The sequence below is a fragment of the Molossus molossus genome, unplaced genomic scaffold (genome assembly GCF_014108415.1).
Source record: "Molossus molossus isolate mMolMol1 unplaced genomic scaffold, mMolMol1.p scaffold_m16_p_20, whole genome shotgun sequence".
Lineage (NCBI taxonomy): Eukaryota > Metazoa > Chordata > Mammalia > Chiroptera > Molossidae > Molossus > Molossus molossus.
Genome location: NW_023425356.1, coordinates 8,547,291 through 8,559,746, shown reverse-complemented (window position 1 = coordinate 8,559,746; position 12,456 = coordinate 8,547,291). Strand labels below are relative to the sequence as shown.

The 12,456-nt window shown below is 42.1% G+C and overlaps 1 protein-coding gene across 4 annotated transcripts in view; it reads left to right on the top strand.

The window, feature by feature from the left end:
- The window catches only part of VAV3 (vav guanine nucleotide exchange factor 3), a 290,405-nt gene that overhangs the window by 139,681 nt on the left and 138,268 nt on the right, over positions 1 to 12,456 (top strand). For all 4 annotated transcript variants that reach the window (XM_036273378.1, XM_036273380.1, XM_036273381.1 and 1 more), the window contains exons 7-9: positions 5,435 to 5,503; positions 7,290 to 7,393; positions 8,533 to 8,632. In XM_036273378.1, the coding sequence (XP_036129271.1) occupies positions 5,435 to 5,503; positions 7,290 to 7,393; positions 8,533 to 8,632 (273 nt within the window). The remainder of the gene's footprint in view (positions 1 to 5,434; positions 5,504 to 7,289; positions 7,394 to 8,532; positions 8,633 to 12,456) is intronic.

Sequence of the window (12,456 nt, the reverse complement as noted above, 5' to 3'; positions counted from 1 at the left end):
AAAATCCTAGAAGATACTGTAGGCAGAAAAATCTCAGACATCATGTGTAACAGAATTTTCACTGATATAACGCCTAGGGCAAGAGAAACAAAGGGAAAAATTAAGATATGGGACTACATCAAACTAAAAAGTTTCTGCACAGCAAAAGAAACCAGCATTAAAATGAAAGAGACCCCACTGTATGGGAGAACATATTTGCCAATGATACATCAGATAAGGGGTTAGTTTCCAAAATACATAAAGTACTCATACAGCTCAACAAAAAGAAGACAAACAAACCAATTAAAAAATGGGCAGAAGACCTGAATAGACACTTTTCCAAACAGGACATACAAATGGCCAAGGTACATATGAAAAAATGCTCAGCTTCATAATTATCAAAGAGATGCAAATTAAAACGACTATGAGGTATGACTTCCAGTCAAGATGTCAAGATGTTGGCATAGGTTAACAAGGTATTGCCTCCTCCCACAACCACACCAAAATTGCAACTAAACTACAGCACAACCATCATTCAGAACCACCTGAAATCAAGCTGAATGGAAGTCCCACAATTACAAAAGTAAAGAAGCCACCTCGAGACTGGTAGGAGGGAAGGAGGCGCAGATGGGCTGGTCCCACACCCATGTGTGGCAGATAAAAATCAAGAGGATACCTTGACTGTGAAGGTCCTCCCTGAGGAGCAAAGGGTTCCTGTCCCACACCTAGTGCCCAGCTCAGGATTCCAGTGCCAGGAAGAGAAGTCCCCATCACTTAATGGCTATAAAAACCAGCATGAACTGAGGCTGAGGGAGGCTGAGGCTTCTGGAATACCCCATGCAGTTCCTCTTAAAGGACCCACACATGGACTTAATCAGACTTTCTCCTTCTGGGCTCCAGTGTTGGAGAGGCAGCTTCAAAGGCACCAGAGACATACGGGAAAGAACTGAGTTGTTTGGCATCGGGATAAAGGCTGGAGACGCAGCTTTCTCCCAGACAGACCTGCTGTTGGAGGCCATTGTTCCTTTCATGAGCCCTTCCCCCATGGGACTGGCAAGGGGGCACATATCTGGGACTCCAGCAATCTGGCTCACACTGTTTGCCCCACCCTGGTGATTCCCTGAGGCCCTGCCCCAACCAACTTTTGGGCCCACCTAAGCTGTTTCCAGTGGCTTTACTGTAGAATTGGCCTGTTTTAACTCCTGCTTCAGATTTCTCTCAAACAAGCAGCATCTGGCTTCAGTGAGCCCCATACCTCTCACTAAGTGGTCCCAGGTCTGGCACTAGAAACAGCCAGTCTTGGTTCACAGCTTAGCTTTGCTTGGACACCTGTAAGCCCAGCACAAGGAGCAGCCACCTGCATATTGCTTTGTAGCTTATGCCTGGTGGCCCCAGGTAGAACACAGGCAGTGGCTGACCTTGCCTCAGAGCCAGCACACCTAGTGGACAGCTTCAGAACACGTTGGAGCACCACCACCCAACCACCTCTATAAGTGACACACTCAAGGAATGGACTCAGTGGGAACCGGAGTCCTGATGAAGTAAGTCTTGCTCTGTGTGGTGGGCCCCTGCACAGCTGATCATCCAGGGTAGTCAGAGGTTGGTGGTCAGTGGGCACAGCCAGTCCTTGCATCTGATCAGCCTGAGTAAATCTCTCCCATTGATGTGCCAACAGCAATCAAGACTTAATTACAACAGAAGGGTATAAAGTCCACACTAAGGGTGTACCTTGAGGGTCTAGCTGGGCTGATCAAGGAGGCTGTGCCACTGGACCCTCTAGGACACCTACTATAACAGGCCACCCTAGGAAACCTAGGAGACATAGCATCTCCACCTAATACATAGAAAGAAACACAGGGAGGCAGCCAAAATGAGGAGACAAACGTCCCAAATGAAAGAACAGAACAAAATTCCAGGAGAAGAACTAAATGAAATGGAAATAAGCAATCTAACAGATGCAGAGTTCAAAAAACACTGCTTATAAGGATGCTCAATGAATTTAGTGAGAATTTCAAGAACTTCATAATGACAGGGAACTTAATGAGGACCTCAAGAGCATGATAAAGGACCAGTCAGAAATGAAGGATGCACTAACGGAAATAATAATTTACCGAGATTCAGTAGTAGAGTAGGTAAGGCCAAAAAGCAAACCATCGATTGGGATATAAGAAAAAGCAAAAAACACCCAGTCAGAACAGCAAAAAGAAAAAAGAACCCCCCAAAATGAGGATAGTATAAGGAGCCTCTGGGACAACTTCAAGCATACCGACATTCGCTTATGGGAGTGCCAGAAGGAGAAGAGAGAGAGCAAGAAATTGAAAACCTATTTGAAACAATAATGACAGAAAACTTCCCTAGGTGAAGGAAACACACATACAAGTCCAGGAAGCTCAGAGAGTCCCAAACAAGATGAACCCAAAGAGGTCCATACCACGATACATCACCATCAAAATTCAGAAAGTGAAAAGCAGTTAGTTACCTACAGTGGAACTCCCATAAGGCTGTCAGCCTGTTTTTCAAAAGAAACTTTGCAGGCCAGAAGGGAGTGGCAAGAAATATTTAAACTAATGAAAAGCAAGGACCTACAACCAAGATTACTCTATCCTGCAGAGCTGTTATTTAGAATCAATGGCCATATAAAGAGTTTCCCAGACAAGAAAAAGCTAAAGGAGTTCATCACCACCAAACCAGTATTATATGAAATGTTGATGGGTCTTCTTGAAGAAGAAGATAAAAAAATATGAACAATAAAATGGCAATAAATACATATCTATCAACAATTGAATCTACAAACAAAATGAGCAAGCAGAACAGAAACAGACCATAGATAACAGAGAACTTTTTGTTGGTTACCGGATGGGAGGGGAGTTGGGTGAAAAAGGTGAAGGGATTAAGAAGTACAAATTGGTTGTTAGACTGAGGAATCTCAAAGGGAAGGGGGAGGTGGGGCAGGAAGAGAAAAACCAAAGAACTTCTATGCATATATGCATAACCAGCAGGCACAGACAATAGTTTGGGGAAAGGAAGAAGGGCAGGAGTGGGGAGAAAGGAGTCAAAGGGGGGGGGGGGAGGAGGGACATCGGTAATACAGTCAACAATAAAGATATATTTTAAAAGAAAACAAAACGACAATGAGGTATCACCTTACACCTGTCAGAATGGCTGCCATCAACAAATCCTCAACAAGTGTTGGCGAGGGTGTGGAGACAAGGGGACTCTAGTACTCTGCTGGTGGCAATGCAGACTGGTGCAGCCACTATGGAAAACAATATAGTGTTTCCTCAAAAAATTAAAAATGGAACTGCCATTTGTCCCAGTGATTTCATTTCTAGGAATATATCCTAAGAAGCTTGAACACCCAGTCAGAAAGAATGTATGTACCCCATGTTCATAGCAGAGCTATTTACAATAGCTAAGATCTGGAAACAGCCCAAGTGTCCATCAGTAGATAAGCAGATAAAAAAGCTGTGATACATATACACAGTGGAGTACTATGCAGCTGTAAGAAAGATCTCTTACCCTTTGAGATGACATGGAGGGACCTGGAGAGTATTATGCTTAGTGAAATAAGCCAGTCAGAGAAATGGAAATATCACATGATCTCACTTATTTGTGGAATATAATGAGCAAAGTAAGTTGATGAACAAAATAGATCCAGAGACATGGAAGTAGGGAACAGACTGACAAACCTCAGAGGGAAGGGGGCGGGGGGAGAACAGATAAACTGAAGAACTTATAAGCTTATATGCATAACCAATGGACACAGACAACAGTATGGTAAAGGCAGGGGGTGGGGCGGGGGGAGGGAGGAGGGTGTCAATGGGAAAAAAAATAGGGACATCGGTAAAAAAAAATCCAAACTAATTAATAAAAATAAAATAAAATAAATAAAAATTAATCGACTTTAAAATGAAAAATAAAAGACTGTTAGGCTTTTAAACATGAGCCACTCTGTGACTGGCGAAGATGTTGACTGAGACGGGGAAGGACAGGTTGGGAATCACAGGTCTATTGGACATTCTGAGTTTGCAAGACCTATTAGCTTCCAAGGAGATGTGTTGAGGAGGAGGTTAAGCAATGGGTTCTGGTATTAAAGGGAAAGGTTGAGTTGACAGGTAGATTGGGCCATTATCATTATGGAGTGGTGTTTAAGTCCATGGGACTAGATGAGATCACCCGGGGAATGGATGATGATGGAGAAGATGTTTGAGGTCATTTCTGAAGACTTCGACATTTAGAGGTTAGGAAAATGAGAACCAGGAGAAAGTTTTGGAACGTTGGAAAAAGAGATGAAGATGTGGAAGAATTGATTAGTGAACTTAAATATGGAAGATTTGTAGGATTATGAAGCATTATAGGTCCCATTGAGTTTTGTGATTATATTTAAAATTAGACTATCAGTGTAGTTCATGTTTAACTACTTAGGTCCAGGCACAGCATAGGTGGCAAGCTAGATTTGAGCAGGGGTTTTCTTTTTCCAGAACAGTACAGTGGACGAAGAGAGGGTAAGGGTATATACAGGGAACTGATTTTGATGATGGTTCATGAATGGAATGTCACTGGATAAGGAGGGAAGTGAGGACATGAGAGAGATGGGATGGTCAGGGATTGGTAGACGAAAGGGGGTTGAAGAATTCCTTGAAGGAATGAGCAGCAAAGGTAGGAGGTAGTAGTCAGAGAACTGATTGCTTGCAGTTAATGCTGTGGAGCATTTGCAATTGTCGATAATGGGAAGGTCTTGGGATAAGACCCCAGGGTAGGGAGCTGAGCAGGATGGAGCACAGGGATTGTAGTTCGAGGAACTGGAGGCCAGGCTACTTGAAGAATTATCTGCACAGATACTGAGATTGCCAAGAAAGAAGATGGGAGTAGTAATGGGAGATAGGGTGGACCAGGAACAAAATACTCAAGGAATGAAGGGAATGATCCATAAATTGCATAAGCAGATTATTGATCTCAGGGATCTAGAATCTCCACAAAACCTATGAGTGATATTTTGCATTTATCCTCAAAGATACCTCCAACATGTTGCCATTTTTTGCTAATTTAGACAATGGTGTTCTCTTTTTTCCCTTACTTTCAGAAGTATTTATTGTCTAAACCTTTTATTTTATTTTATTTATTTTAAATTAAATTTATTGCGGTAACATTGGTCAATAACATATAAGTTTCAGCTGTACAATTTTATAATACATCATCTGCCTATTCCATTGTGTGCTCACCACCCAAAGTATTTTATGCTTTAAATATATTAACTTGTATTTGTGTCTTTCTCTCTCTGTTCAAGCATAAACATCCTTAAGATAAAGAAAATAGTTTCTGCTTTTTCTTGGGTATTCATAATACTGATAAACAACTGACTTTCAATAAATATTTATTGTTTGTTGGATAAAACCTGTTATCTAGGTTAGGACATGTCGGGCTTTAATGGTACTTCTCTCCCCTTTTCTGGCAGTACTTCATGGCCCCGCTGAAACGGTTTCTGACAGCAGCAGAGTTTGAGTCTGTCTTCATCAACATTCCTGTAAGTAAAATGCACTAGCTGAGACTGGTGTACTTCTGTAAAATTTGCATGGTTTCCAGATTCCCGTGTTAGCCTTCTCTTATATTCCTGAAGAATTTTGATTCTGTTTTCTGCCTCTTGAGGTCTTATAGCTGTATTCTCAAGAAATAACTGATAAGTCATCATCTTTAACCAAAATACATGCAGAAGACACATGGATAAGATTCATGCATTTTCCTTAAGTGCTTGTCATGACAAGGGAGTCTCTGCTGAGTAGTCCCTGGGGCGCCTGTCTCTGACCTGTGGGAGCCCCCTTCTGCCTCCCTCACTTCTCCGTGGTTCCTCCAGCCCCTCGACCCCATCTTATGGGCACTGTCCTGACTCCTTCCATCTCCTCTACTTCCCATTATCTCTCCACTCTCCTGGTGCTTCGTTTCTGCTTTAACTTCAGTTGTATCAGCTTTAACTCCTGTTTCTGAAATACACGACTTCCTTTGGTTCCACAGTCTATTTTAATGGTAATATCTGTGGAACTGTTTTTTTAGGTTTACGTAAGCTTTCAAGTTTCAAAGGACCTTCCAATTATCTTATAATCCTAAAAGAATATTTACTTGGAAACACTGAAGCCAGCCAAATGCTGTGCCAGCTGAGGTCATGCTAGGCAAGACTCAAGTTCGTAGATCCCTTAGAACTGGCTTTGATTTTCATAGATAGCTTTTATGGATCAGATGTCAGCTTTTATGTGCAGGCTTGCTTGTATCACCTGACTGGTCCCTTGTATTTTGTTTCTGTGACATTCAGCATGGATGTGCACCTGTCCGTTAGCCATGGCACGTTGTTCTAGTCCTTGATTTGGGCCCAATGAAGACACTCTCATTGATTCGAAACATTGCAGGAAAAAGAGGTCGTGTCAGGGGAAGGGTTAGAATAAAGCAAAGTGTACATTCTAGGAAGCTGAGGATCTTGAACCACCTAATTGTGCTCAGTATAACCGAGGACCTATTTGATAATTGGTACTCTTATGGCCTTTCCATGGTCCTCAACAAAGTGACCGGCCCAACATATTCTGTGTCCTTTCTGCAGAGAAGTCAGTGAGTGCCTCAGGGTACGAGATCGTGGGAGGATTGGCTCCTTGTTTCTGGTTCCCTCGTTTCCTGGCTGTAACATGTATTCACTGCCTGTCTGAAAATTCCTTGCTTATCAGGAAAAATGTGAAATTCTGTTTTTTGAGTTGCTCTAGTAAACCGCCTAGTACAGTTTATTTGCTCCTTATTTCTGCCATGAGTTGTCTGGCTTCATATAATTTAGTCTGTTGTTAGCTTAGCACCAGGACACCACTAATTGACCACAGAACAAATCTACATTTTCATGTCCCAAGGACACAAGTCATTACTTATCTTGTCAATAAAACATTAAGAACTTGGGTAGTTGTATTTAAAAATTTAAAGCGATTACAAAATGAAAATGAGCTGTACATGTTTTTTATACAAGGAATAAATTACCCTTTAATAACCAGTGAAATAATTTGTTTTTCATAGGACATTGGCATTTCAAGTCAGATCTGAAATTGCTATTTCCTATGAACAGGGCCTATCACTCTCTTCTCTCCCCTCCCCTGCTTGATACTTTCTCCCCTACTTCTGCCCCCTCCTCTTCCTCCTCTCTTTACTGATGGGAGCAGATTTCTGTACTGAGGGCGTTCAGCATCTCCTTGAATGGGAAATCTAGCAACAATAGGGATTCTGGGCTTGGGGGCGGGGTTTGGTTCTGATTTCTGATTGACTTTAAGGTTGTTTTCTTTTCTAAGGAACTTGTAAAAGTTCATCGGAGCCTAATGCAAGAAATTCATGATTCCATCGTAAATAAGAATGACCAGAACTTGTATCAAATTTTCATTAACTACAAGGAAAGGTAACTTTTGAACTTTACATTTCGTGGCTGTTTGTAACCATAATGAGAGTTAGTATGGACAACGATGAGACAAGCATGAACTCAGCAGTAGTTTTTCCTAATGGAGAGCTACAAGAAGCAGTACATTACCCAGCCTCTTTGGCCAACATCCACGCCCCTCCCGGGCACGCCCCCGGAGGCGGGCTCTGGTCTAGCCGTGAGGCTCGTCGACCTGCACGGTTCAGGCCTCTCGCCCCACCTTTCAGATAATGTGTTAGATGCATTTTCCTAATTACAGGGTAGGAAGGAGGAGGAGGTCTTTGATGAATGGGAGTCATAAGTAGTGATTACGATAAAATTGTAGTATAACACTACACTCTTGCTGAGTGTGGGTAAACAGTAAAAAGCTTATCTCTAATAGGAACGTTACAGTCGATATGCAATATGATATTAGTTTCAGGTATAAATTATAGTAGGTAGACATTTATATAATAGGAAACTGCACATGGATGTTTAGAGCAGCTTTATTTATATATATTTTTTCTTTATTGATTTTAGAGGGAGAGGAAGGGAGAGGAAGAGGGAGATAGAAACATTATGAGAGAGAACATCTATTGGCTGCCTCCTTTATGCCTCCCACTGAGTATTTGGCCCACAACCTGGGCATGTGCCCTGACCGAGAATTGAACTGGTGACCTCTTGGTGCATGGGTGGACACTCAACCACTGAGCCACACCAGCTGGGCTGTAATAGGAACTATTATAAACAGAAATTTTAAATTTTGTTCTGTGATATATATTTGTACTCAATATTAACAGTCGTTAAGCCAATTTTAAAAATCTGCCTGCTATAAAAATGTACATGAACCTAATCCCATTCAGATTTAGAAATAAAAATAGTCATTCTTAACAGCATAAATATGAATGATCCTCTTTCTATGACTGTCTGGTTTGTGTTAAAAAGAAGTGAAAAGGCTGAGGTTCAGCGATACTGTGAGTAGTTGGCCTGGGGTTACCTAGGCAGTTGGAGGTGCAGGACAGACAGGAGTTACTTTGATTCTCACTAGCTGTGGTTTTAGAGAGGTGGACCTTCTGCCTCTTTCCCCTTTATTCTTGCTCTTCTGTGCTACAGATTTCTTCCTCTGTCTCTTTCCCCTTCAGGTTGGTTATTTATGGGCAGTACTGCAGTGGAGTGGAGTCGGCCATCTCTAATTTAGACAACATTTCTAAGACGAAAGAAGACGTCAAACTGAAATTAGAGGTGCCTGTTGTTTTTTGTCTGTTCATGAAATAATCGAAGAGCAATAAATTCCTTTTCATGATCAATGCAACAGTTAATTTTCCTATGTATTCTAAACATAAATTCCTGTCAATTTTGTAAAATATATCAATAGTTGTCTCTATGAAAGAAAATATGGTAGAAATAATAACAGTAGGAAAATCAAAGGCTCTGGCTCAGTGTTTCATGTGCACCATCTCATTAGATCCTCGTGGTTGTGAGAGATCTGCATTTTATTTCCTTATGTTATGGCTGAGCAAGGCGAGGTTTAGGGAGGTGATGAGTCATTTGCTCCCTGTGTTGTAAGAGTTACAGGATGAGTAGGATGCATGTGAGATCATGTATATATAGATTTACAATGTTGATTAAAAATATAAGACATCAGGAGCAGGTGCATAAAAATGGATGGATAGTGCCTATAAGAAGGAAGACAAGACAGACACAAGTATAAGCTCAAGTAGTAGGTGATAAGCACTAATGGACAGGGCTCCATTAGTAAGATTGAACAGGTGAAGGTTCAGGATGGGGAGAATGCCGGAGAATTCTCCGGAGGGGCACTGAGTTAGGTCACCGAAGAGTGCGGTAAGTCCTGACACATGGAGAACATTCTGGAAGATTTGGTATGTCTAACCAGAAGAGTCAGGAAGGTTTGAAAATGACTTGGGGGTCAGTGTAAGCAGAGCACGTGGTAACAATAGAAAAGAAGTCTGGAAACTGGGTTAAGTCATTTTTTTTCCTGTACATCTTTTTTTCCCCACAAGGATACTTTGCACTTTCAAAGAACTTTTGTAAAATTATTTATATGTTATATGAATTATCACCGCAACTATAGGATATGTTTGGATTTTCTTAAATTTCAGGTAGACATACAGAGTCAACTCTGAAGTGGTTGTGTGGCTTCATTGTCTGCCTGAATCTTTTTTGCTGCTTTTTTTTAAAGTTTGTGTTTTAATTTATTTATTTGAGAGAGAGTGACAGAAACATTGATTTATTGTTCCACTTATTTATGCATTCATTGGTTGATTCTTATATGTGCCCTGAGCAAGGATTGAACCCACAAGCTCGAGGTAGCGCAGGGTTCTCAACCTGTGGGTCGCGACCCCTTTGGGGGTTGAATGACCCTTTCACAGGGGTTGCCTAAGACCATCGGAAAACACATATTTCTGATGGTCTTAGGAACCGAGACACCTCTTCTCTACCCGTCTCCAGGCGGGTCCATCCACATGCAGATACGCCCACGGAAAACATGAGGAGCTGTATCAAAGGGTCGCGGCGTTAGGAGGTTGAGAACCGCTGGCATAGTGGGATGATACGCTAACCAATTGAGCTACCTGGCCAGGGCTCCTTTTGCTGCTTTTTGTTCAGTTTAGTAGGAGGTCAGGTGATGAACAGGGCCAGAAGGAGGCAGGTGATTTCCAAATCAGAACCCCTTCATTGTTTTTGAATTGTCTGGTACGATTTCATAATTCCTCACTCCCACAAAGCAAGCTGCTGGTGAGAGAGTCTGCATATCACAGGCTGCTGAGTACCGCCTGACTCTCTATGTCATGGATGATTTCCTTACCGCTTATGATCCTCTGATGACATGGACCTTATGTCTGGAGATGGTTTGAGTCACTCCCGGGTAACAGCCTGGCGGCCTGGTTCGCGTTTCTGCTCCTCTTTGGAGAACGACGCCTATAAACTTAGAACTGTGAGCCACCTCGACTCATTAAAATATGATGGTAAGATAAAACTTCACAACTTGTACACCTCATTCCTAACAGAGCTATCATTAAAGCAAGTTAAAATACAGATAAAAATTCTGACAGGAATCAGCAAGTTGTCAATCAATCCCCCATCACAGTCTCAGCATTGTCTTAAAGTGTCTGTCCTGTCTTTCAGAGTCCCTGCCCAAGTCCTGCCCAGTGACAGTGCTCTGGGACCTAGGGACGTATGTCTGCAGTCTCTGTCAGCCCCAGGGGCAGAGAGGACCGCGGGCTGAGTCTGCAAGGCTCGCTCTCCCCACTTCTGACTGTGGGCCTGCCTGGGGAGCGTTTAGGCACCCCAGCAGGTCCCTCGGCTGGAGTTGTCCTCTGCAAGCCCTAGCTTGATGGAGGGGGGTGCTTCTCAGCCTCCTTCATGGCTTCTCACTGGTGGTGATTTTTGCCCTTGTATTTTTGTCTTTTTCTTCTCTACTTTGGAACCAAGATGACATGGGGTAAAGGGCAATAGAGTCTCTTTATCTTGCCCTGTAAGCTAGCTCATCCCCAAGCCATTGTATTCTCTTCTTCGTTGGAATCAGAGTTTAGGCTAAGCATGTGACTGGATGTTTGGGAAGAATCGTTTCTGCTCTTTGTTTACTTTCAAGGCTAATAAGCATTTTACGCCTCAGTCTCAGGCCCCCAGTTGTAGAAAACACTCGCATTGTTAAGTTTCTTTACTTTCTGAGCCTGTAACTTATGACTGAAAGGAACTAATTTTCCCACCAACAGTTTTAAACTGACTTCCATCACAGAGCAATGTGAATGTTGAGTGTATTGCATTTGTGTCCGACACTGTGTTAAGATGCTAATAGGAAGTGTAAGAGACATCTCAGTTTTAAGGAGCTGCAGATTCAGCTAGGAGATGAGACCCATTCATTACAATAGAATGAACAGTTTAACCTCCTGTTTGAAACTCGTGATCCAGAACTTGCTCTAATCTGGAGAAGCAGGTGATCAGTTGAAATGGTTCTTTCCAGCGACCTGCAGCAATTGACAGGGCGTGAGCTGACATCTCCTCTTGCTTCCGCCCGGTAGTCAGGTATTCAAGGCTAATGGAGTTTGCTTAGCACTTCTAATCTCATTTCCTGTCTAGAAACACTACGTGTGGGCAAAGGGAAACAGAGTCACCAGCTGAGGAGTATTTCCTTAAACATAACTCCTTCCCAAATTCCTTGTTCTGGGTTGTACAGTTGTCTGAGGATTTTGAACTTATTAAATTGCCTACTAGTAGGAATACTTTTATGTACTCTATTTTTTGTTTTGTTTTTGAACGACAGATACGTGAGAAGCAGTAACATTGGAAAAGAACTTGTTCAAGGTCACAAAGCCAGGAGTTGCCAAACTTAATTTAAATTCAGACTTTGACACTTGAGCTTCAAAGTATTTTCCTCAAAGTCACAATTAATATCCAGAGAACAAACAGGTCAATCTAGTTTAAGATACACTTTTAAGAAAGAGAGTGTGAGATTAAAAAAACATAAGTCTGAGGCTTTCAAAATGTGGAAGCCAGTGGTAGGTGTGTACCTTAGCAAATTTCGGAGTCAATCATTCCATTTCATTCAGTTCAACAAATATTTACTAAGCAAATACTAGCTTCTTAGAGGTGTGGAAGACATTGGGAAAGGGATTATGTATAGCAATAATTAGAAGACCCACAGGCACAGAGAGAGCACCGTTTTGGTTGGGATTATTACTGAAGGCCTACAGTGAAGTTCTTGAGGAGAAGGATGGATGTTGCGGGGAACTGGACAAAGCCCGTGGCAGTAGGCATGAGCAGGAGCCCAGGCACGGTGGTGGGGAAGGCTCAGGGCTTGGGTGAGCCTGGGAAAGGAAGAGCTACCAGCCTAAGTGGGGGAGACCCTGGAGGCCCCTAGAGAGAAAATAATGTTCATATGTAAAATAGTTCTTAATCAATTCATATTGAGAGTTGCGATGCTACAAGGTTGGTTTGTTTTTTGGTTTTTAATTGAAGGTACTTCCTATTTTTTAGAAAGAGGCCTTGTTAAGAAGGAAAATAAGATATTTATTATGCAATAACAGCTTTGTTTATGCCCTTTGCAT